This window comes from Ursus maritimus, unplaced genomic scaffold (assembly GCF_017311325.1).
Source record: "Ursus maritimus isolate PB19 unplaced genomic scaffold, ASM1731132v1 scaffold_30, whole genome shotgun sequence".
NCBI lineage: Eukaryota > Metazoa > Chordata > Mammalia > Carnivora > Ursidae > Ursus > Ursus maritimus.
The window spans coordinates 2,451,724-2,477,905 of NW_024425564.1; the positions used below are offsets into that span (position 1 = coordinate 2,451,724).

General features: G+C 49.2%; 1 protein-coding gene across 9 annotated transcripts in view; it reads right to left on the minus strand.

Annotated features, from left to right (window-relative positions):
- The window catches only part of BRPF3 (bromodomain and PHD finger containing 3), a 63,886-nt gene that overhangs the window by 10,528 nt on the left and 27,176 nt on the right, over window positions 1-26,182 (minus strand). For 3 of the 9 annotated variants that reach the window (XR_005838735.1, XR_005838734.1, XR_005838736.1), the window contains 3 exons: window positions 25,540-25,694; window positions 20,046-20,104; window positions 19,406-19,465 (listed from right to left, as the gene is read on the minus strand). Coding sequence is in view for 5 of the 9 variants with exons in the window: in XM_008693394.2 (XP_008691616.2) it covers window positions 24,030-24,213; window positions 25,540-25,694 (339 nt within the window). In the remaining 4 variants the exon portion in view is untranslated. The other 6 variants (XM_040644697.1, XM_040644695.1, XM_040644694.1 and 3 more) reach the window with 5 other exon arrangements.

Below are 26,182 nucleotides of genomic sequence, written 5' to 3' on the forward strand. Positions count from 1 at the left end.
CACCCTTTCCCATGTGATAGATAAATGACAAAAACCTGATTGGATGACAGGTGCAGGGAGGGTTCATCAGATGAGAACAGCCCACTAACAAGCCCATAAAAATCCCTCTCAGTCCCCACCCTACTCAGGAGCTTGGTGCTCTGACTTTGCTCTCGCTCTATACATCTTGCTTCGCTGCCCACCGCTCTGCCTGGTCGACCTCTTTGTTCTTTGGAGCATGTGACCAAGAACCGTGGGCACCGAGGGAGAAAAAAATCCTGTAACACCTCCAACATCCAGTGCTGGGAAAACTGGACAGTCACGTGCAAAGGAATGAGACTGGACCATTATCTTACACCACACACAAAAATGAACTCAAATGGTTTAAAGACTTGAACAAAAGGCCCTGAAACCATAAACTCCTAAAAGAAATCACAGGCAGTAAGATCCTTGACACTGGTCTTGGCAATGAGTTTTTGGATCGGACACCAAAAGCAGATGCAACGAAAGAAAAAAATAAATAACGGGGACTCTATCAAACTAAAAAGCTTCCGTACAGCAAAGGAAACCATCAACAAAATGAAAAGACAACCTATGGAACGGGAAAAATATTTGCAAATCATATGTCTGATAAGGTGAATATCCAAAATGTATATAAAGAACTCATACAGGGGTGCCTGGGTGGCACAGCGGTTAAGCATCTGCCTTCGGCTCAGGGCGTGATCCCGGCGTTATGGGATCGAGCCCCACATCAGGCTCCTCCACTATGAGCCTGCTTCTTCCTCTCCCACTCCCCCTGCTTGTGTTCCCTCTCTCGCTGGCTGTCTCTATCTCTGTCAAATAAATAAATAAAATCTTCAAAAAAAAAAAAAAAGAACTCATACAACTCAATAGCAAAAAAACAATCTGAGTAAAAAATGGGAAGAGGATCTGAATAGACATTTTTCCAAAGAAGACACACAGATGCCCGGGCTCATGAGAAGGTGCTCAACGTCACTAAACATCAGGGAAATACAACTCAACACATCAATGAGGTATCATCTCACACTTGTTAGAATGGCTATTATCAGAAAGGCAAGAAACAACCAAGGTTGGCAAGAATGTGGGGAGAAAGGGAACCCTTGTGCACTCTTGCTGGGAATGTGAATTAGTGTGGCCACTAAGGAAAACGGCATGAAGTTTCCTCAAAAAATGAAAAACAGTAATACCATACAGTCGAACACTTCTGGGTATTTATTCAAAGAAAATTAAAACAGTAACTCAAAAAGAGATCTGCACCCCCACGTTCCCTGCAGCATTATTCACGATAGCCGAGATATGGAAACAAGCTATGTGTCCACCAATGGATAACGGATCAAGTAATTGTGTGTGTGTGTGTGTGTGTGTGTGTGTGTACACATGGAATTTTATTCAGACATAAAAAAGAATGAAATCTTGCCATTGCAACGGTGAGGATGGACCTTGAGGGCAGTATGCTAAGCAAAATAAGTCAAACAGAGAAAGAAAATACCATATGACCTCACGTATATGTGAAATCTAAACAAACAAACAAAAACAAAGAAACCCAACCAAGCCCATAGATTCAGAGAACAGACTGCTGGTTGCCAGAGGCAATGAGTGGGAGGTGAATGAAATGGGTGAGGAAGCTCAAAAGGTATGAACTCCAGTTATAAAATAAGTAAGTCCTAGGAATGCAATATACAGCATGATGGCAATCATTCCTGCCGTATTGCCGATTTGACACTTGCTAAGAGGGTGAATCTTAAATATTGTCATCCCAAGAAAAAGAAATTTGTAACTACATGTGGTAACAGATGTTACATAAACTTAACGTGGTGATCATTTTGCAATATATACAAATATCGAATCATTGTTGCATCCCTCAAACTGATATGTCAATTATACTCAAATTAAAAAAAAAATTCTGCATCCAGTAATGGCTGAGCAGCTCCTATTGGACCACACACCATCCACACGACAAAATTATAAAAAGCAACTGTGAAGACACTGAAGAATGATGAAAGCGCTCGGATAACAGAGATGAGTCAACACTGAAAAGAAGGGAATAGCACTGGATACATTTTTAAATTTTTGTCACTTTTTTACCTGCGGGAAGGCCCTAGCCAGGTGCATGTGGGGTGGTCAAAACTGAGATATAAGCCCATAGCTGTGCTGGCATGAAAAACCAGAGGACAGTGCCATCTGGGTGGCTCAGTGGGTTAAGTGTCTACCTTCGACGCAGGTCAAGATCCCAGGGTCCTGGGATTGAGGCCTGAGTTGGACTCCCTGCTCAGCTGGGAGTCTGTTTTTTCCTCTTCTCCCCCCTCTGCTTGTGCTCTCTCTCACACTCTCTCTCTCAAATAAATAAAATGTGGAAGGAAGGAAGGAAGGAAGGAAGGAAGGAAGGAAGGAAGGAAGGAAAAAGAAAGAAAGAAAGAAAGAAAGAAAGAAAGAAAGAAAGAAAGAAAGAAAGAAAGAAAGAAAAAGACCGACTAGAGGACAGAGTTCTGCTAAACACATGGCTGGAAAGTGAGGAGTGAAATCCTGGAAAGGGGAAGGAGCCACAAAACGAGAGCCCCAAACTCGGTGTGTAGATTGCACGAGTCTCTGAAGCCCACTTGCGCAGGACAGACTGCAAGCAGCACAGGGAAGACTCGAAAGACCTACATTGAGACGTCCGCTCGCATCTGCCAGCGAGGAGACGTGTTTGCAGTTTGGGAGTTCAGCCCAGCCAGCTGCCCGCTGAAACAAATAAACACAGAAAGCAACACTCCTTAGAAGAACAACAGAAATCCAGAGTCTCTACAGCGTATTGCTTGCAATGTTCAGGATACCATCCAAAGGTACTCGACATTAGAATAAACAGGAAAATGTGGCCCATCGGATGAAGAAAGCTCAATCATTGGAGACCAAACTCAAGATGACCAAGATGGGAGAATTAGCAGACACAGATTTTATTTATTTATTTAGATTTTATTTATTTATTTATTTTTTTATTTGACAGAGAGAGAGGCAGCAAGAGAGGGAACACAAGCAGGGGGAGTGGGAGAGGGAGAAGCAGGCTTCCCGCTGAGCAAGGAGCCCAATGTGGGGCTCGACCCCAGAATGCTGGGATCATGACCTGAGCCAAAGGCAGACACTTAACGACTGAGCCACCCAGGCGCCCAGACACAGATTTTAAAGCAGTGATTGTAACTATGTTCAAGAACAGAAAGGAAAATATGGAAAAGGAAGGGACTCGAAATGAATGAAAAGATAAATCTCAGCAGAGAACAGAAACTACAGAAAGACCATAATGGAAATTCTAGAACTGAAAAGTACCTGGAAGGAAAAGACTGAAAGAAGAAACAGCCCATTCTCTACCGTTGGTCAGCGTCAGGATGTGACGTTTCTTTTCCCACCACCATCTCCTGGTCGTGAGGACAGCTAGCCCAGGGACCGGGCCCACACGCCGTACATGGCAGAGCAAGAAGATGGACAGGACCTGGGCCCTTAATGATATCAGTCAGCTACTGGATTAGCCAGCCTAGAACTTCCCTGTGACCAGACTTCTTGTATTGGAAAAAAATTTAAAATGCTTACTTAAGCAATTTCTTTTTTTTTTTTTTAAGATTTTATTTATTTATTCGACAGAGATAGAGACAGCCAGCGAGAGAGGGAACACAAGCAGGGGGAGTGGGAGAGGAAGAAGCAGGCTCATAGCGGAGGAGCCTGATGTGGGGCTCGATCCCAGAACGCCGGGTTCACGCCCTGAGCCGAAGGCAGACGCTTAACCGTTGTGCCACCCAGGCGCCCCACTTAGGCAATTTCTATTTGGGTTTTATGTGACTTACACGAGAAAGAAAGCATCATACGTTACAACGCTACAGTAAAGAGTTTGGCTTAATTTTGCTTAACCCAAGGTTTACCAAATGTACGTGACCACATTTTTTTTTTAGCTAGTATCTATGGACATGTCAAGCACACTTAGGAAAGTCCTGCGTAGACTCCAGTTTCTACTAAGTCTGTGCTGTTCTACTGTGTGACCTGTAGGATTTTAAAGGCTGCAGGTGGTTTTCATCACACGGCCACGCGGAACACATGCCTGTGCAAACTGATGACTGCGAAGTCTGCCTGGAATCCACTATTAGGAAATGTCATGCCTGTCAATTGCTGCAAACCCTTGTTCCTCAAAGTGTGGTGCGTGAGCCAGCAGCCGCACCTCGTACCCCAGACCCACGGAGTCTAAACCCGCACTTAAATAAGACTCCCGGAGGATTCATACACACATTGGAGTCTGCGAAGAGCTACCGTAGACTATACACCCCGGTATAGATGTCAGCGGTATTATGATGAATGGAAACAAGACATAGTGATTAGTTAATTTCTTTTTTTTAAGATTTATTTATTTGTTCGAGAGACAGAGCGCAAGCAGCGGAGGGGCAGAGGGAGAGGGAGAGAAATCTCAAGCAGACTCCCCGCTGAGCACAGAGCCCGTTTTGGGGCTCGATCCCAACCCTGAGATCATGACCTGAGCTGAAATCAAGAGCCAGACCCTTAACCCACTGAGCCTCCTCGGCGCCTCTTAGTTAATTTCTTAATCTGTTTTCAGAGACCTTCAGATAATCATCTCATTTGGCTTTCACTGCAATACTGAGTTAGAAGTTTTTTAAACTCCCATTTACAGAAGAGAAAAGGAGGTTCAGAGTAATAAAGTGACATTTATTATATTACGTTTCTCTAGTCCCATAGTAGGTAAAAAGGTGGCCAACTCATTGCTCGGATGCTGTCATGGTTTTCGATGATGCAGACATCTGATGTCTAACCAAACTGGGAAGGCAGTCCCTGCCACCCCGCTGAACATCCTTTCCGTCTCTGCTAGGCTTGTGCCCCTCTCTCAATGCCCAGCGCTGTCCTGTCCCTCGGGAGGAAATACGTGACAAGCCAGTTCACACAGCTAGGCCCTCCTGTCTGCTTAGCCAGGGCTCAGAGAGGTTTCAAGTCCCCGAGCGGTTCAGAGCCCAAGGCTGAAGAGCTGGGATAACAGATTCCAAGTCTAGAAAGCCAGATGGGTCCTTACGCCAGCCTAACAAGGACTTTTAAACTCCGCTCCGGTTGGAACGGCCCCTCACAATCAACCAGAGGATCGAGACGAGGATGGTATTAGGCTGTGACTGAGAATAATCCAGGCTTAGTGAGAACAAAACAGAACATTTATTCCTCAAGAAACTTTATTATTTAAACCTAAGAGGTTTTAAAAAAAAAATTCATAATGTTGGATTCTTCGCTTGGCTATTTAATAGTTACTTTGTTTAGGTGTTTGATAAAGGGTTTCGATCTTGTTTTTGAGAGGATATATTCTGCCTTCTACCTCAGTTAACAATACCTACAACTTAAGCCCCATATTCAGACCATATGAGATTAGAACCGGAGGAGCACACTCTGACTGTAAGTCTCGCTCGGATAACGTTAAACGAAATTCTCAGGTGCAACGACAGGACCGTTTTGGTTCTACCAATTTGCAAAAACAATTTGGCTATTTATCAAAAATCGTAGGGGCCACCTGGCTGGCTTGGTCGGTGGGGCAGGCAACTCTTGATCTCGGGATTGTGAGTTGGAGTCCCACGCTGGGTGTAGAGATGACTTAAAAATAAAAAAAACATTTAAAAATTGTAGCAGTTGTGTCTTGGCTGAGGTTCACTGCTTCCAATATTGCTTTGAATGAGTTACTTCATTTCTGGAAACTTCTCCTAATAATCTAAGTCATAGGAAAAACTGGCCAGAAGAGCTTGCCACAGCACTATTTTAAATACTCAAGCATTGGAAATTCATAAGATCTGAGAGTAAGAGAATAGTTAAATGACCTATACCGTATAACCCCCTAATGATATATCAAGTAGCCACATTTTAAATGATACATTTAAAATATATTCAGCATTAAACTGGATTATCCCACTTTTGCCTTTCACCAATAGGTGAAAATGGTTGAAGTAAAATGAAAAATTGTCTAAGTTGTAAGGCAAAGATTATTGGTAAGATACCGGCTATACAATTTGGTCTAAGACATATTAGGAAGACCCTTCCCAGACTATGATCACCTGCTCTCTCCATCGCAACCAAAGCCCAGCCATCCTGACCACTCGGTCCTCCGGATTCCTCACAACCCCTCAGCACGCAGTGCATGTCTCTTCCACTGGGATCCTTGATACCAGCGACTGGGTCTTCAGACTCCTTTTATTTGGCACAGCCCACAGCTCAACCCCTGCCGCCAATCACCAAGTCCTATTGATTCTACGTCTTACCTTCCCTCAGCTCTCTTTCTATTCCTTCATCCAAGGCCTGCATTCAGGGCCTCCTTATCTCTCCCCTGGACTCCTGCTATATTTTAGCTCTCAGCGCCATATCAGTTAGCTTACTCCTGACTGTAAGAAACAGAAAACGCAACAGAGTGGCTTCAATAATGAGGAAAGTCTATTCTTTTTATTTGGGAAAAAACTCCTTTCCAGAAAGCCCTCCAGAAGACTTTCCCTGAGGGTCCCCTGGTCAGCACTGGCTCACACATCCGTGCCTTAGCTACAGGGGAGGCCGGGAAGGCCATCATTCGGCATTTTCAACCTCTGTAGTGGGACACAGGCTCTGCCAGAGGGAAGGAGGGAAGGCTGACGGGGCTGTTTCTACCTTCAGCATAGGGATAGGGATGGAATAGTGTCTGCCTCAAAGTTCCTGTCTGGGTCTTCCCACTCCTTTAGTCCATTTCCAACACTGCCATTATTCATTCATTCATTCATTCATTCATTCATTCATTCATTCAGTGATTCATCCATTGATGAATCAGGTTAATTTTCAATGGCCTTGGCAGCAGGAGGCAGATAGAGAATAGAGATCCATACCCGCTCTCACCTGTTTCCACCTACCATCAACACATATCAATTCCGTTCATATTTTATTGGCTAAAGCGAGTCACACAGCCACACCTAACTTCAAAAGGGCATAGAAGTGAGATCATCCTTTGTGCAGGGTAAGCTGTACTCACAGTTACCACATTCAACAAATATTTACTGAGCATTGACTATATGCTAGGCAAGGTGTTGGAGGTGTATTAGTAAGAAAAACAAAGTATCTGTTCTGAAAGCATTTATAGTCTAGAAAGGTAGAAAGTTCTTCCTTTATGCCCTCATGCTAACATATAAGGACATCAACTGTACCACCTCTTACATTTGCAATGCATTAAAAACAAACAAAAAGGCATGCCTGGGTGCCTCAGTTGGTTAAATGGGTGACTCTTGGTTTCGGCTCACGTCATGATCTCAGGGTCCTGGGATCCAGCCCCGTGTCGGGCTCCACGCTCAGCAGGGAGTCTCCTTGTCTCCCTGTCCCTCTGCCCCTTGCCCTGCTCAGGCTCTCATGCTCTCTCTCTTTGGAATAAATAAATAAATCTTTTTTAAAAATTTGACTGTCTGCTGGAATAGGCAATAAAGCCTTCAAGATGTCTTCTCCCTCCCTGTAAACCTAGTACCTAGAATGGGGCCTAGCACTCGTAGAAACTTAATGTTTGTTGAATGATACATGAGACAGAATGGGCTCAGCTATAAAGAACAGGAAGCCCAGCTGATAGCCACTTAAACAAACAGGGCTTGTATTGTCAAACGGTGACAAGTCTAACAGCCAGCAGCTGCTGTGGTTGCTTTCTCCAGACCCAAGCTCTTCCCAGCTGTATGCTCTGATATGCTTGGCTCCCCGGCTTTTTCTCCCCGTGCTCGTGCCGCATGGTCACAAGACTCCTGCCACTGCCCCACATAATGTATTCATATGTAAGGTGAGAAAAAATCAAAAGGACGGTGGCAGGGGGCTTCCCTCTGGTGACTCCTTTATCACAGGAAATGGAAGTTTTCCTAGTAGCCCCTGGTAGCTTATGTCTCACAAAAGACATGGATCATACGGGCACCCCAAGCTTCGAGTGTGGCTGAGAGCGTATCTGCATTTCCAGTCTCTGTGGCTGGACGTGACAAACAAGGGGCTGGGAAAGGGTATAGCCATTTTGGGTAGAGCCAACAGAAAGGGTTCTCCACAAATGCAAAATATGTGCTCAATAACTATTTATTGGTGGAAGTTCAGATTTTTATGATCTGGTTCTTTTTTTTTTTTTTTTAAGATTATTTAATTCTTTATTTGAGAGAGAGAGCAGAGCTAGAGGGAGAGAGCAAGAGTGGAAGGAGAGGTGCAGAGGGAGAGGGAGAAGCAGGCTCCCCGTTGAGCAGGGAGACAGACAAGGGGCTCGATCCCAGGATCCCAGGATCATGACCTGAGCTGAAGGTTGATGCTTCACCAGCTGAGCCACCCAGGCACCCCTTATAACCGGTTCTTTATGGATTTCTAATAACATAGGAAGAAACTTCATCCTTGTTATGCCAAACCGATTTGAGTGCATCTTCTGTTCATGCTGGCTCCCTATGCCAAGCAAGTTACATGAATTTTCTAATTCAGGCTTTGCCACCTTATGACAAAGTGATTATCAATCTCTGTTTTACATGTGAAGAAATTGAATCTCACAGTAGTTAAGCAACCTGTCCAACCTGCTCACTTACCAGCTTGTAAATGATGAAACAGGACTTGAACTCCAGTGTCTGAGTCCAGAGCCCATGTTCCTATCCTAGACCTTTAGGTCTAGAGGGGAATGGAGAGCTCATTAGAGCCAAGCCCTTTATTTTCATGGTGCCAAGGCCCAGAGATGGGAAGTAACCTGCTCAAGGTCACACAGCAAGTCCAAGTCCTGACCCCCAGGCCATGGTTCTTTCAATCCCAGTGGACTGCTCTAGTTAGAAATCTCACGGGGTCGGGGCACCTGGGGGGCTCAGTCAGTGAATCAGCCCAGTCTTGATTTTGGCTCAGGTCATGATCTCAGGGTCCTGAGATCGAGTCCCATGTAGGGCTCCACACTCAGTGGGGAGTTTTCTTGAGATTCTCTCTCTATCTCCACACCTCCCCACCACTTGCACGTGCACGTTCTCTCTCTCTCAAATAAATAAATCTTAAAAAAAAAAAAAAAGAAACCTCACAGATTCACTGATCTTTAAAAAGACAAAATGCCAAACTTGGGATACCATAGACAACTCAGTTTTCAAAACAAAGCATTGACTTAAGGTTTGGCAAATAGGACAAATTATTTCCTTTTGGGGGTCAAAACTTGGTGATGAGGGGCGCCTTGGTGGCTCAGTCGGTTAAGCATCTGCCTTCAGCTCAGGTCATGATCTCAGGGTTCTGGGATCAAGCCCCAGTCAGGCTCCCTGCCTGGCAGGAAGCCTGCTTTTCCCTCTGCCTCTGTCTGTCCCTCCCCCTGCTTGCTCTCTCTCTCTGTCAAATAAATAAATAAATAAACAAACAAATAAATAAATAAATAAATCTTTAAAAAAAACAAGACCAACTTGTTGATGAGTTGGCTCAAACTCCTTTCCCCATCTCAGGGGAAACTCCAGACTGTACAATACTTTCCAGTTCTCAATAGAGAAGAGAAAGGAAAGACCGAATGGTCAGAGCTTCAGCTGGGACTGAGATCACTTCAGACTCCAAGCTCAGGCCCAGAAATGCCTTATTTGTGGTGTTTCGGTCTGTCCTGTGTAACAACACAGCCTTGGGAAGCCTCTCAGCGGAATAGAATGTGTCTGGTTCAAATCCCACTCCCACCACCGACTCGCTGTGGGAGCGCATTGTGAGAATCGAGCCGGGCTGAGCTGCAGAAAGTCTCGGGCACAAAGGGCACGCGGGAGGAGTTAAGCCCCTGTGCCCCGGTCCTCTGTGACTTCCCCTCTGGACTTAAGGCCAAAGGGCAGCCATCAGCTGACCTAACAAGCAGGGCCCGCCTTGCCCAAACCACTCCCTGTCTCAGGAGGGTTAAGTGCTTTTTGCCGAAGGGACTCAAACCTGCTGGGGGAAAAGTTTGCTTAAATTGAAAAGTCATTTAGGTGTAACATTTCCGACCCTGGAGAGAGAAGGTTATAGGCATAGGCTCTGGAATCACACGGCGGTTTGGAATTCGGCCCTGATACTTCCTCACTGTTTGTGTCCTGGTATAAACTTGTGTCTCAGTTTCCCACTCTGTACAATGTGGGTGATGACAGTGCCTCCATTGGGGGATTGTCATGGGGGTGAGATGAGAGAACACGGGCCGAGAGCTGAGCACTGTCTGTCTGCCCCACGGGAAGCATAGCGTTCACCGTCACTGTGGGCCTGTCAGGCCCTTCAGTCTCTTCCACGACATGTTTTGTCTCTGCGTTGAGTATGGGTGAGATAAAACATTTTCTCTGCTTCTTTTAGGGGTCAGGCAAGTGGCTGCAGGGGGCAGCAGAGTGTGGTGGCATAGCAGACAGTAGCCAGGAACCCAGGACCACAGTCAGAAGACCTGGGTTCAAGTCCTGGCTCTACCACCAGCGCCCATGTCTCCTTCTTCCTCTGGGCTTCAATTCCCGGTGCCTAAAAGGTGGGGGTTGGAAGAGGTGACCTGTCAGGTCATTCCTGGCCTTAGCCGCCTGTGCTAATCACGGCCATCCAAAAGTCTTCTTGGAAGCCTTGAATAACAAAGACGGGCAGGAATCTACAGTTTAGTGAAGGTTCAGAATGTTCAGAATCCTGTAATTTGGGTTATTTGGGTTTGAGATTGAAGAATTTTCAAGATCTGCCCCCAGACCAACAAGGGCCAGTTCAGAAGGAGGAATAGCAGCCTTCTCCTTGGGCAAACTTGAGGAGTCGCTGGGCTTGTCCTCCTCATTCTGGCCTCCCACCTCTAGCCTCCCTTGGACACAACGTGACTTCCATCCTCCACCTTTTTTCTCCAGACATTACCATAAACAAGCTCTCAGATCCTTCACACTCCGAAAGAAATTCATTCAACAAACATGCACATTCACCCAGTGGGTACCCTCTGTGCACAGGGGGGCACTCTGCTTGGGGGGTGGGATAGGGCAGACAGAAGACACAGCCCCTGCGTGTGGGGGTGACATTCTGGCAGGATAGCCGGGAGCAAGCAGAGTAAGCAAGCAGGATCCACAGCAGAGCACGTGGGGTTAGCAGAGAGTTGCATTTAACCGGGTGAGGGTTTTGCAGAGTGATAAGGATCCAGCAAGCTTGAGTACAAGTGGTGTAGACAAGAAGGGAGCTGTAATAACAAACTGTGGAGTTGAGGCTGGGACAGCCGGGGAGGCAGGGCTGGAAGGGGACCGTGAGAAGGTGATGAGATCAGTGATCAGGGGGCCCATGGGACCTGTGGGACCCGCGGGGCTGAGGGCTTGAAGGAAGCTAGGAAGAAGTTTGAACGTGGGATCCTTGGAGGGTCCAGGGCTTGACCTTGGGACTGAGTAGCTGAGCCATTGCGGGAGAGGAGATCAGGGAACGGGGAGGCCAGGACATCGGTGGATGGCGAAAGCACCGAGCATTGAGCATCGTGGGCAGGACGAGTGGAGGGAGGACAGTGAGCAGGGAGCTTAGACCTTCAGGGAATTTGCAAAACTGACAGCAGTGAGCGGTGGAGGAGCTTGTAAGGACATATTCAACAGTGCAACTTAATGTGAAGTCCTCTCTTGTTTTTATAAGAACTACAGGAAGGGAGAGAGCTGTTTCTGTCATGAGAGGCAGGCCTGAGCATTCAAGGGTGGGGAAGTACCTGGGAGAATCTCATTTCTGCAAGGACCCAACTGTCAGCCTGAGAGACGCCGCTCTCCTTGTGCAATCCAAAGCGGCACGAAGCTGGTGGGAAGGTATTTCATTTTAATGGGTGAAGGGTCTCCTCGCTTCCCCTGAAATACCAAGGAGGGGGCGCCTGGGTTAAGTCAGTTAAGCTTCTGACTTTAGGTTTCGGCTCAGGTCATGACCTCAGGGTCATGAGGTCGAGCCCCATGTGGGGCTCCGTGATCAGCATGGAATCTGCTTGGGATTTTCTGTCTGTCTCTCCCTCTGCTCCTCCCCCCATGCGCATGCGCACACACTCTCTCTGGCTCTCCCCAAAATAATAAAACAAAAAATAAAAAATAAAACAAATAGCAAGGAGATAGCCACCATTTCCACAGAAGCCTGAAATAATATTACAATGATAATTTATGAGTGTCATCTATTGAAAGCCATTGTTTGAGAGGCCTTGGTGTAGAGGAGTTAAGAATATGGGCTCTGCCTGGGTTTACATCTCAGCTCTGCTCCTTACTACTCCTGTTTCACCCCACCTGGACAACGGGGTAATAACAGCACCTACCCTTCCCGCCTCTGAGAGGTAAATGAGCGACTAGGCGCAGAGGGAGTAGCCTGGAGTGCAGGAGGACTAAAAAAATGTTGGCTAGATATTCTGATCTTTCTCATCTCTGCTGGCAAATAAACAGGCAAATAAACACCGACTTGGAAAGGCCCCGTGCCATTCCTATTGCTCTGTGTGGAAAACCAGCCAGAGAGTAAAGCTGAGAGGTTGTCCTTCCCCCACTCATTGCAGTTTAAGAGCTGCTGGGAGGCAGTGTGGCCGAGGGACAGTGAGTCTGCTGGGAGTGAGGGGCCCTGGGTTTAGTTCCTCCTCAGCCTCCGAGGCCCAGGCCAAGTGCGCCCAAGGGCACGGCTGGTGTCTCTGAGCCTCACCTTGCCCACCTGCAAAGGGGGGGCGACCATCCCACTAGACCCACCAAATGAGGAAAGGTTCCACAAGGGTAAATGGTAACTCTCTGGGAGAGGGTATGTGGCTCACTGTGTTGAGTGCCCACCTCCCGTGTGCTGGGCATGGAGGTGCAGAAGCCGGCCTGGGGCACTTCCCCTCCCCAGAGGTATCCAAAAGACAGGGTGTATAGCCTGATGGCCAGAGTCTCTGAGAGAAAGTGCGACGGGGGTCAGATTACAAGGGGAAGAAGTGTTTTTATTGTTAAGTCTATGAGCAGATTTGGGGAGAACAGAATGATGGTGCTGAGTGTGGTTAGCAGTTCCCCTTCCAGAGCATTATCCAACGGAAGTTCCTGCTCACGGAAAATGACCCGAGCTCCAGGCCATAGAATGTTTTCTAGCAGCCTCAGTTCCGAAGCCCCCTGAGCACCCACCAAAAGGAGCACGGGGTGAACACATGGGCTTTTAAGCAGGATAAGGAAAATAAGTTCTCTTCGTGAACTGACATGGAAAGACTACTGAGAAATACTAAGTAACGAAAAAATAACTAGGTGCAAAACAGTATGTAGGATGCTACCATTTTTTGGTCCAAAAAAGCAGGGCAGAGTCTTTATGGAATTTATGTATTTATATAGGCACGGAAGATGCTAAAACTAGTTATAAGAAACTCTTCCCATGAGTTGTCTTTAGGAAGAGGAGGAAGAGGGATATCACTGTACATCCGTTGGAACTTTTTGATTTTGGGGCCATGTAAATGCAGGATCTAGGTGGAAGGAGGGGGAGAGGCGGAGAGGAGCACTGTGTGGGCTCTAGAATCAGGTGGCTGGGCATGGGTCCCAGCTCCACCACTTCCCAGCTGTGCGACCTTGCACAAGTCACTCGATCTCTTTGAGGCTCCGTTTCCGCACGAAAGGAGCATGATAGTAAGTATGGTAATAGGTCCTGGTAAAACCCACCCGGACTCTTGGGAGACCGAGGCTGAGTTCAAAAGCACTCAGACAGAAAATGGTTGCTGTAGCTGTTGAACCAGCCAGGGCTTCCCACTCTCCAGCTCAGCTTCCCAGCTTCCTGGAGGGTACTCGCAGTTCTTTTCCATTCCTATGTAATGCCCCGGGCACCCAGCCCCAAGGGAGTCCCTGTGCCTCCAGGGACCAGGTCAACGCAGAGTGATGGGCGGGGGTAGCTGGGGGAGTGTCCTGAGTCAAGTGCAATACAACTCTTCTTCCCAGAGGAAACCCCTGCAGACGGACTGCTGGGCTCTCTGGTAACAGGGTGCAGCTCTACTGAGCCCCACATCCCTTCATGCTGGGCTGTAGGCCCTGACTGTTGAAAACAGCAATTCTTGAGTACGAGTGTGTGTCTGAATAGCCGGTGCATGCCAGATTCCTGAGCCCACCCTCTGACCCCACTTGCCCACTGAGATGGAGCTCCAGCCACATCTCTGGCACTCAGTCCCACACCCTTTACACTCCATGTCTCTCCCCAGATCACTCACTTGTCCTCAAGCACGTTCAAACCTTTCCTTGGCCCTCCACGCTTCTGACTTCGAGGATCCCTTCCTCAAGAGAGATTGCCCACTTGCCTAAATGAAGCCCGTCTTGATGGAGGCTGCGAAAACACCTCCTCCTCCAGGAAAGCCCTCCGATTTGGGCTTCCTTCCCCTTCCTCCAGGCATCTCAGCCCCAGAATCTGCGTCTATCGTAGCACCTCCAGGGCGTCCTTGAATTAGAAGTATCCTCCATAACGAGGAAAGCTATGACTTGCAAGTGCATGAGCATGGGGAGCTCTGGGTGCTCGGTCCCCAGCCCCAGAGACAGGTTAACATCCCTGTTTTAGAAAGAAGTGAGGCTCAGGGACGTGGGGGTTTGCTCAGGGTGTCACAGCTGCTGGGTGCTGGGCTGTGATCCAGCCTAGCATTTCTGGTCGTTTCGCTGTATGTGCTGCCCTTTCCCTTGGAGACTTTACACTCTCTAAGGGTGGCCCGCAGTTTCTTTCCCTCTCCACCAGGGCCGGGCAAAGTCTAGCCCCTCCGGGAACGCTAATTCTGAGCCAGGGATGGTCCGAGGAAGGAGATGCTGGGGGCATGGCCCGTCCCTGAGGAGTCTGTGTGCAGGTGGGGGTGGCAGTGTAGAGGCAAACAGGATGGGTCTGGGTTGGGGCAGAGGGGAGGGGGCGGAGATGAACACCATCCTTTGAGGGAAAAGACAGTGATGACATAAGACAGGGCAGATACAGATCCTACCTGGGGGAGACTCAGAGAATTAAGGGAATCTGCAGGAAATGGCCAGGCGTGGTGCCAGAGGGGGGGCAAAGCCGGTCTTCCATTTCCACCTCAACATTTCAGGAGGTTGCTGGGTAAGAAAACCGTATATAGACTCCTCCATGTACGGATGCACTTCACACCGATACCCAAAGCTATTCTTTGAAGAACTGTCTGGGAAACAGTGGGGCCAACTCAAAGTCTAGCAACAAGGAACTGGTGAAATCAGTCAGATTTGCATATGCTAAAACACTATTCAGCCCAAGAAAGGAGGAGGAAGTCCTCATTGCTCTGATATGCCACAATCACCAAAATATATTTTAAGTAAAAAATGCAATGTGCATAATCAGGGAAATCAAATTTTAAAGCACGATGAGTTACGATTTCACACGTATCAGCCTGGAAATTAAAAAAAACTGTTAATTCCAAGTATTGGCAAGGAAGTGGGGCAAAGGGAACTCTCAAGCTCGCTGGCAAGTGTGTGAATTGTCACAAGCACTCTGGAAAAGTTTGGCATCATCTACTGAAGTTGATGATGTGCATTCCCTAGGAGCCTGCAAATACCCGAGGGAGATCTGAACCCAAGTTCCCACCAACCCCCACCCCTCCCCCGCCAAACACACACACCAGGAAAGAAACGATAAAGGACATTCACACCAGGACTGTTCCTAGAAGCCAAAAATTGGAAGCAACCCAAATGTCCTTAAATAGCACCATGAAAAATTAATGGTGTTCTCTTAATACAATGGAATTCCATACTGAGTGACAATGAACCAAGCCCAGCCGCGCACAGCGACGTGACCGAATCTCAGGATCAGAATCATGGGTGGGACAAAAGCAAGTTGCGTAAGACTGCATGTGTGATATGCCTCCCTCTCTTCAAAATCCAAAAAGAGGAGACGGCGCACCATATTTATTGTGTGCTGACTTAAACATATGGCAGGCCTATAAAGAAAAAAAGGGCATGATAAGTATAACATTTGGGATAGTATTTGGGGAGAAAGAGGTAGGGAGTGGGAAGGGAGGGCCACAGAGATTTGAAAAGCTCTGCTTCTTTGTCTGGGACAGGTGGCAGATACCAGATGGCTTACTGTATTGTGGTTTTTTTTTTAACTTATATATTATTGTATAACTGCTATTTTTGTATCTGTTCAATATTTAATAAAAACAATTTTTAAAATAAGGCCTAGACTAGTGTGAACAGTACGCTACCACCTGTATGTATAAAAGGGACACAGACAAGCACGTGCACACACACTGGTATTCACGGATCTCTGGAAGGTTATGTATGTAACTGGCAAAACCGGTTGCCTCTGGTAGGGGAACTGGGAGACTGGGGACAGGGAGGGAAATTTCCCTGAATTTTAAAATTTTGAATCCCATAAACCAACTTAAAAATAATAAAGTTCTAAGAGCAATGGGAGGGTGTGAGGGAAGGAGGAGGAGGGGTGGGGTGGGAGGAGGACTGGTACTCTGGGTGCGGAAACCTTCTGGGTGTGCCCAGGGTCGCACCGGAAGCCAGAAACCCCGCCAGATAGCCCAGAGGAGCCTGTGTCCTCATCCCACAGCTCAGGCCTAGAACCACGTCACTGTCTCGCCCCTAAGGACAGGGCCAGCTTCAAATAGTTGCCCACATCAACTCTGGCTCTACAATCATTTGTTTCCAAACAAAGCTTCCTTGGGTCTCTTTCCCTGACCTTGCCTGCTTATCTCAGACATTTACCCCACCGGGGATTTGAACAATTCTTTTGAAGTTGCTTCAGGGTCTTCTGAGCCTTCATCCTTGATGACTCGGAAATGTGCTTGTGTGTCACCAAGGGCAGTCAACAGCAAATAGGCTCTCTTCATCCCCTTTGTACTTCTCCCCCCGAGGCCCTCATCGAAACCTTCTCGCACATCCTTAATTCACACTGGAATACCGCTAACTCGAAGGAAACCAGGGTCACGGACATGTCCCCAAAGACCATGACCTGGGAGGTAAGGGCACAAAACAGTGGCATCAGCCAGTAGGCAAGGAAGGATTTGGACACAGTGCGCGGGGGTCTTCTGCTCTGCTTAAGGACTGGAGTGCTGGCAGCTTGGCTCTGGATAAGAGAGGTGCTCCTGAGGTTGGCCTCAGTCCCCCCAGCCCAACTGCCAGGGATAAGGAGAAGAGGGCCAGGGATGGTTGTGTTATTCTGAACTAAGAGGTACCTTATTTCGCAAAAAGCCAGTGCAGGCATCTGGGAGGCACCAAGAAATGGGTTCCCAACGGAAAAGCACCTTAGCCAGGTCGTGTTGCATAGAAGGGGGGAAGCCTGGCTGGATAGGAGCTTACTGGAAGCCAGTCAACAAGCCCATGTAGAGCAAAGCCCCGGGCCGTCAGTGCAAAGTGTTGGCGAGGACGTGGAGTGACCGGACTCCCATACACTGCTGGGGGAGCGCAAACTGTGCAACCGACGGAAAACTGGAAGAAACTCCTACAGCTAAACACGTAAACATTACGCTCAAGCTAAATGCTTAAAGCCAAACCCTGAGCCCTAGCACTCCTGGGGTATTCTGAAGAGAACTGGGCACCATGTCTACAAAATGGCACAAACAAGAATGTTCACAGCAGTGTCATTCATGCATGAGAGCCCCACACCGGAAACAACCCGACACCCACCAGCAGGAGGATGGACAAACACACCGCGGTGTATCTGTACAACTGAAAACTATCCAAGGCAAAGTAGAGCTACATGCAAAACAGAGATGGGGTTCAGAGACATGACGTTGAATGAGAGAAGCCAGACTCAAAACAGCACATATTGTATGAGTCCATTACATGAAGTTCGAAAACAGGCAACACTCATCTATGGCCACAGAGGTCTGGACGGTAGCTACCCTGAGAGACGGGCGATACTGACTGGGAAGGAGTATGAGGAACTTTCTGGGGCGCTGGAAAGGTTCTGGACTTTAATCTGGGTGGTGGTTTCATGGGTAGGTACACGTGTACAAATTCACGGAGATTAAACTCGAGGTTTGTGCACCTTAATTACCATATGTAAAGTTGCATGTAAAACAACAATAAAGGGGCGCCTGGGTGGTTCAGTCGGCTCTTGGTGTCGGCTCAGGTCATGATCTCAGGGTCGTGAGTTCAAGCCCCGCATGGGGCTCTGCCCTCAGCGGGGAGTCTGCTTGACCTTCTCTCTCTCTCTCTCCCTCTTCTTCCCCCACTCACGCACGTGCTCTCTCGCTCTCTCAAATAAATACATCTTAAAAAAACAAGAAAACAACAATAAAATTCAAGGTCTAAAGCTCCATTGCTTCCGCCACCTGGCCTGCCTACCTGGCTGCTGGTCCTGCCCTCCAAACAGTGTTGTGTGTACCTCGGGGTGACCATTCACGCCAGGTGCTGGTGTCTGTACCTGAGGGCGGGGAGGGAACTTCTCAAGCTAGAGAAGAAACTGTAGAGCCGCTGGGGGAGTGTCTTTACTCGCAGATGAACACAGGGCAGAATTGGGTCTAAGACTTACTTCCATGGAAATGCACACCCAACAGCGTAATTCCTGGGATAGAGATACAGAACTCCATTCAACTTCAACCGCAGAGATTACCAATATGTTAGCAAAACAAAGGGGTAAAAGAACCAAAACCAAAAACAGGCTGCAGTTGGCTTGGGCCAGTTCATGACACACAGCAAATGAAGAAAAGCCCAAATTAGGCAGGAGAGGTGTTGGGCCTTGGGTTCCGGCCATGCCAAGAACTTCTGCCCTGATCTCAGAAGGCACAGCCTCTCGGGGCAGCCGATCTCTAGCTGCCCAGTGCAAGAAACTGAAGGACATGCTCTGTCGAGAAGGAAACAAGAGACTATAAGGAATTCCATGAAAATGCTGGAAATGGCTATTTCTGGAGAGTTCAAATAATCTTATTTTCTCCTTTGCACTTGAACAAAAAAAATCCCGAATGAGATAGCAAACAGCAAATTTTATCATCTTCCATTACCAGCTCAGATAAAATCCCTTGGGGGCCCTTCTGGACTGTGAAGCTAGGGGAGGAGGGGGCGTCCCCCGGGTCCCCGTGCATCCTGCACCCTGGCCCATCAGGAGCCATCAGGGCTGAATTGCCAATACTGCTTCTTTGTCCCCCAGAGAAGCCTCTACAAAGCTGAAAGGAAGAGGAAGGAACTCACACATTGCTTCAGGAGCAAGGGCAGTTAGACGGAAACCAGCTCCTTCCAAACAGCCTTACAGAGGCCAAGCAAAGGGCACAATGTGCTTTGACATAATAACACAACAACCCTTCTGAGATTCGGGAACAAATGGCTTTTCCCACTCCGTGTGGCCTGAGTCCTGGCCCTCTCAAGAGTATTAAACTTGTAGAAAATACATATCTTTTCTTTCTATCCCTACTGCCGTCTGCTATCCTCGAAGGGAAAGGGTGAGCAGAAGGGCACCCCCAAGTGCCAAGGTTGAGTCAGAGACCCCTCCGGCTCCGGCCTAGTGGACACACATCTCTGGCTCCTCTGCCCCACTTCTGCAAGAAACCACTTCTCTCCTGCAAAGTCCTCCTTCCCTCATCGGCAGGATGAGATGTTCGCACTCTTACCTCTCATCCCTCTTCTCTCCGAGTCAAAGCTCACAGCCTAGCCAGGTCGGGAGAGGCCATCTGGAAGGCAAATTCACACTCAAGGGTTAATGACAATTAATACATTAACAGAAGTGGCCAAGTTGACAGAGTTTGGCAAATGCCTTTCATTGTATTTTTACACTTGTGAGGAAAATGAAATTTTGTATTTCTAGTCAGTACCCCCACATGCTCCAATATCAAGATATTTTAGGCTTCGGTCCATGAATCTTAATCATGATATTGATAAAATTCATTAAGGACACTTCTGCTCACCTCGAGGGCTCTGAATACATGGGCCTGTAGAGAGTAGAAAGTGCTGGATTCTGGGTTCTTTCCGGTCCAGCACTGCTTTTTCCTGCTCTGTGATGCTGAGCACATGTGACCTGCCTCTTTCTGTGAAATGAGTGGGTGGGCCTCGATGATCCCTACGACTGGACTTCCTCTGTGTGAGGCCCTCCCCAGGGACCAGACCCCTCGGAAGGCGCTGTCTCCATCCCCAACCCCAGCCTCCAAATATAAGGGGCTTTCCTCAGGTCAGTCCTTTCCCCCTGTCCTTGGCCACTGTCCTAACTGCCCTGGTGGGCTCTGGTGCCCCCACGTTTCTGTCATGTGCTCCTACCTTCCTCTTGAACTCCAGGCCCAGTCCCATCTGCTTGCTGAGGGTGTTCCTCAGATGTCCTGTGGGCGACACAAACTCATCAAAACTAAGCTCTCCTTCCTCCCCTTCAAACCCACTGCTGATGCCTCCAGTCATGGAGCAGCCCTGTCTCTGCACTCCAGCTTTTTGACTCTGACATCTAATTAGCTGCCAAATTCCAGTCCTGTCCCCTCCTTGTTCAAATCTGCCAGTGCTGCACTAATGCCTCCCCGACTTCAGGGTCCTCTCTTAAGTCAGTCTCAGAGAGGCTCAGAGAAGTCGAGGGCCATGCTTGAGGTCACACAGCCAGTGAGTGACAGGACTCCTAACCCCATCTCACCTTGTTGGCACTGCAGTGGCCGCCAGGCAGATGGAGCGGTGGTGAGTCACCGCAGTGGAGCACGGAGCAGAGCTCCGAGCCCCGCCTCTGCCCGTGTTGCCTCCTCCTCTCGTCCTCACCTGCTAAAACCCTGCCCCTCTGGTCATCTTCCCTTTCTGTACAAAATGGTTTTATAGGGTGAGTGTCCCATCTCGCCCTAAATATTGCCTTTGTAATTCAAAATATAAATTTATAAAGAGGGATTTCTTAAGCCCATCTCTTTAAGGCTTGAATTAACCGCTTCATTGTTCGGAAAGCTTTTGTTATTCAACAAAACATGGTGTCTCTCCGGAACTCCTCCCCTCCGTGGGAGCCTTGCTGGGCCTCATTCAGAGTTGTCTGCGACCTGTCTCACGAACCCGGTTGTGAGCAACCAGGGACCCGCATCCCGTGGGCCAGGGGTGTGCATCTCTGCACCCTCGACACGTGATTCAAGAATTACCAGAGCGCTGGAGGTACCGTGTCAATGTTGCATTAAATTAAGCACTTTTACGCTTTAGTGACTTCAGTAAGAATTTCAAAGGCCCTGTGGAGGAGGCGATCAGGAGAACCCTGTCCTTCAGTCACACTGCTGTGACATGTAACTCCCAGTCAAGCACAGGAGCCGGATAGGAGCAGAGACAGGACAGGGGAGGGGATGGCGGAAAGCTGTCCCAGGCCCAGCAACAGAGCCGTTTGTCCCTGGGAACTCTCCCTCTGGTCTTCAAGATGTCCCTTTCCAGAAATGCTGCAGCCATAGCCAGTGAGAGAGGGGGTCTGGAACAGAAAAGGTCAGTGCAGCCTTGAGATGCTGTGGAGCCCACCAGGAAACCCTTGGCCAGATCCTTCTCCTAGGATTCTGTCACCATTACTTGGCTGGCTGTCCTTGGACAAGTCTTTTAATCTGGCTGATCTGTTTGGTCATCTGCAAAAAGAAGACCAGGTAGGCGCTTGGATCCCTTCCAGCTCTAAAATGAGCTAGGCCTCTGTTAGGCCTGTGTGTCCCAGCTATCTATAGAATGGGGATGGCAACAATGACAGAGGAGACGTGAGCATCCTCTAGTCTCAGATTTGGCAAGCCTGGTAAACAGGTGCCAGAGACACGGGGCTACTTCTCCCGCTGCATGAGGAACAGATGCTCCCAAAGGAACATGGCCACTGGAAGGCTGAGCTATGGGCAGGCAGGCTGGACCTTCTACAGAACCGAGAGGCGAGGGCTGTCTGGGAGGGAAACAATGTCGGAGCCCATCTTCACACCCCTGCCAGGGGTCCAAGAGGTCAGACAGACAGAGCCCTTTCCAGCTGGGAGCCTGCAATAGCTAGACAACCCCATTCTTAATGGTTCCTGCCTTTTGAGGAGGGGGTGGGCTACAGGAATTAGGAAGAGAGGGCGGGCCCCCACTGATGACACCAAACACAGCACAGCGATTGCTGCCCATTAGAACATTTATTTCTCAGAGAGAAAATAAGTTTCAGACAGTCATATTATAGTAGGTAAAATTAACTTTTGTATTCTTTACAAGCATAGATTTTTCTCTGTTTATTACCTCTCTTATACCATCTGTTATAAACAATTCTAGAAAGCAAATAAAGTCACTTTCTACAATAAATAGAGCATTGTGTGCTTCACAGCAGACGCGACTGAGACACAGGCCCCACGCCACAGCAGGGTCTGAGCCGCTTCCCATTCTAAAAGAGCAGTTTTAAAAATGAGAGTCAGAGACTGAAAGAGTCAAGGAGATTGGGGAAAAAAAGAGACTAAGAAAGAGAAGGTGCTGGGGGGAAGAAAGAGATAGACACACAGAGAGAGAGAGAGAGAGAGAGAAAGCCCCGAGATCTTACAACACAGGTTGAGACAAAGGTCACAGAGTCCACAGCTGACCGACTACCTGGGGAGAGGGGGACGCATTGGCTCCTTTAAATAAACCACACTGTGTGCATTTAAAATACTCAGCCACACAATGGAGGACTCCAGTAATGGAAACTATAGGCCTGAATAATTTAGAACAGTATTTTACAATTATATACACCATGTCCTTCCCTAGCCATATGCTGTATTGTATTTTTATTATTGTACAAAATCCAAAACCCCTTCCTTTATGTTATAGAGAGTTTTGTTGGTTCCCTTTTAAACTCTGGCTCGTGTCCCAAATGTATAAGAAGTTGCGGTGGTTGGTTGGTTGGTTGGTTGTATTTTTAAAAAGTCGAGTGTGTAAAAATGGCAGTGATCTCCCCAGTGACTTTGTTTTGTCCAAAACTCCCCTATGAAAAATTTAAAACAATTAAAAAGAACGTCAGGTTAAAAATCAACATGGCGATCAGTGGCCTGCGACCCGGCCCTGCGACTTTGGTGCTTAAGAGGTGAAAAGAATCATCCAGAGAACAGACATCGAAGCCTCTGAAAGTTGTGTTGGTTTGTCAGTCAGCATTCCCCATTTCACAGTTTTTTCTTTTCCTTCCGTTTCTGAGAAGGTGAAGGTGGGGAGGGGGGTTGAAAGGAGGAGAGGGAAGGGGACAGGGGTGTGAAACAAAAGTGTGGTGTCCCCTGGAGTTCGGGAGCGGGAGCAGCAGAGGCTGGGCAGGGCAGAGCGCAGGCAGGGAGCTGCTGGACTGCGGGCACCACCAGCCGGGGCGGCGGAGAGTGAGGCCCACAGACAGGACAGGAGGGGTGAGCAGCAGACCCAGCTGAAGAGCACACCTGCACCCCACAGCCCTCGACGTCCAAGCGGACGGATGGACAACCAGCCTGGTCTGACAGAAGCCTGCCAAGCCTCAGCCCGCCACTCGGCACACAGGGAGAGAGCAAGAGGGGCCCCGCCTCCACTCAAGGGGGCAAGCTTTCACAGCCTGGCCTTAGCTGTGTGTCTGCAGCAAATGGGGGGGGGGCAGGGGAGATGTGCTGGTGGAGGGGTCACCCGAGTGGTAGGCTGTCCTCTCTCCTGGGCCCTAAGGAGCCAGGCGGAGGCACCCACCTAGCATAGCAGCTGGCCTCAAAGGGAATGAGACATAAAAAAAAGACCAGTTTGGTGATGGTTTCTGTCCATTTGGCACAAAAGGAAAGGAAAGGAACATGGGAAAAAGAGAGACGGCACTGGTGCAGAAGATGGGACAGGGAAGAGGTATGAGAATGGGTGATGGAGGGGAGTGAGGGTGAGCTCCGTGAGCTTCCCTGTGGGACCCTCGTGTATCCACAGCACCTCTGGGGTCAATGTCAGAGCCTCGCTTGCCCTGAGGTGTAGTTAGCTGGGAGTGGGGAGGTGGGGGCCAGACAAACCTCTGAGAAAGAGCCTAGGACCTCTTGCCTTCTGGGCTCAGGTCCATCTTCTTGGCCAGGCCTAACCCTCACAGCTAATTCTACTTCTAACTGGTTCTTCAGTGGACTAGCCCCCGAGCGAGCTCAGGTGGGAGTTTTTGGCACACAGCAGGCCCACTAGGGGAACCACACAGTTGGTCAAAACTGGGGCCTTGCCCATGGGGACGACACAGCCCAGTCCCTGGCCTGCCATGGAAGGGGAAGCTTCCGGCCATACGACTGGCTGGGGCAGGAAGAGGCCTCTGTGCCGCATGGGACAGAGGCAGGGCAGGCAGATGCAGGCCAGGCCCTGCCCTTACAGGTAGCTGGAGGTGACGAAGGAGTGGGGCCCCCGGACCCGGCTCAAGTGAATCATTGCACGGTCATAAGCCACCTGCACCGACTTTCGGATGCTGGTCTTGCGGCCTTCTAGCATCTTGAGCTTGTCCACCGTGTCTTCCACACCCAGGGGCAGCACTTTGTCCCTTGGAAGCCACTGCCTAAAATACAAGCACAGTAAGAGGCCCAGGCTGTGGTGGGTCGCATGAGGGGGCTCCCTTGGGTCGCATGAGGGGGCTTCCCACTTGCCCAGGACAAGCAAAGCCGGGGGAGCGGACAGAGCAGGAGGAGACAGACTGGGACACCCCAGGCAGGAGACCACCAAGGGACCTATTTTGCAGCCAGGCCCTTCCCTGAGCCCCACAGCACTCACTCTGCTTAGAGGGCTGTCAGGCCCTGGGAGCCAAGAGAGGCCCATGTTAGGGTTAGCCCTCACCCTGCCTTGGGGCATCAGGGAGCTATGGCTAGGAACTGGGACTGATACCAGGAATCAATATTTCCTTGGTGGTGCCCACACCTGGTATGTCTGTGTGTTTTTTCAAATCCCCAGGTGAATCTAACACATGGCTGAAAGCTAGCCTTTGGAGCCAGATCTCGGTTTGGATCCCACTTCTGGCTATGGGTTCTTGGCTTTCCGAGCCTCAGCTTCCTCCGCTGCAAAATGGATTGGGAGGGGATTGATGAAGGTTTAATGAGGATTAAATGAGATTATGTATGTAAATCAATTTGCATGAGGGCATGGAGTAAACACTAAATGATAGCTATTATTATTTGGACTAGCTAGTCCTATACCCCCTCATTCTACAGAAGCAGAGGTGAAAGAACTCCCCTGCTGCTAAGAGAAGCCGTGAAGGGCAAGCAAGCAAGCCCTTTGCCACGGACCCCGTACTGCCCAAAACCACCCCACCTCCACATCCCCCCACCCGAGGACTAAGACACGCATGCCCACAGCCACAGGGAGGCTCTCAGCTGAGTCCTGTCCAGGAATCACCCTCCACCAAGGGAACTACCTGGCCCAAGGAGACCCCCCACCCCCATCTGGGGGCAGCCAGCATTCAACGACTAGTTGACACGAGGGTACAAAGGCACAACCCCAATTCCTGACATCGCTAACAAGCCCCCCAGCTCCAGAGTGCCCCTGAGGATCAGTGGAGGCCTCTGCAGCAAGTGTGACGCAGTTCAACACGTCCCTCTGCCCAGGCCTGCATCCCTCATCGCCACAACTCTCCCCAGCAAGCCTCCTGACAGCAATCTCCATCTCAGGGTGTTTCCCAGGGAATCTGATCTGAGACACTCCTCAGTTACTATTAACGTGTCAGGGGCAGGCCAGCTGCTGGTAATGCCTCACCTGACCTGGGTGCAGGCAGGGTCACGGAGTCCACAGCCCCTCTGCGGACCTCCCCAGCATGGCAGTGTGTGCAAAGCCTCCCAGACGGGCCCCTCAGCCCACACCCTGGTGCAACCTCCTGGCCGTAGCACCCACTCACCAGGTGCGCTTGTTGTCAAAGAAGAGGACAAGGAAGAGCTTCTCTCCAGCCTCGGCCTGTTTCTGCTCTCCCAGCTTCAGCACATCCAGTGGGGGGACAGGGATGGGGACACCATTGTGCAGGAGGCCCTCCCGGGGCATCTTGGGATCGATGATCTGGAGGCAGGAAAGGAGAAGGCACTCAGCTGCGGGTGGAGGGGGTGAGCAGAGCACACTGCACCAGACTCCCTGCAGAACCGCCCCCCACCAAGCTATGCAGGGCCTGAGCCAGGCCCACAACCAAGTGATGAAGGGGGCTGACCTCTTCTATGACCCCCCTGGACCCCAAAATGGAAGTCTTGGCTCTCCTTTCCCAGTTTGTTGGCCTAATCCTCCAAGCCCTGCCCAATCGGTTCTTCCGATGAGGGAGCTTGCTCCATGAACCTTTGGGGCCCAGAGCTGAAACAGAAGCAATGTGAATCCAGTATGGGGGGGTGTCAGATTGAGGGGTATCTGTGATGTCCAGGCCAGATCGGCAAATTCATTCTTCAAAACGTCCCTTAGGGGAAGGGAGTGGAGGCCATTTTTTCCCTTGTCAATTTCCCTTTAAAACCTTTGCAGTTCACTTCAAAGGCTCTGGGGCCTTCCTAGACACCATGGCTATG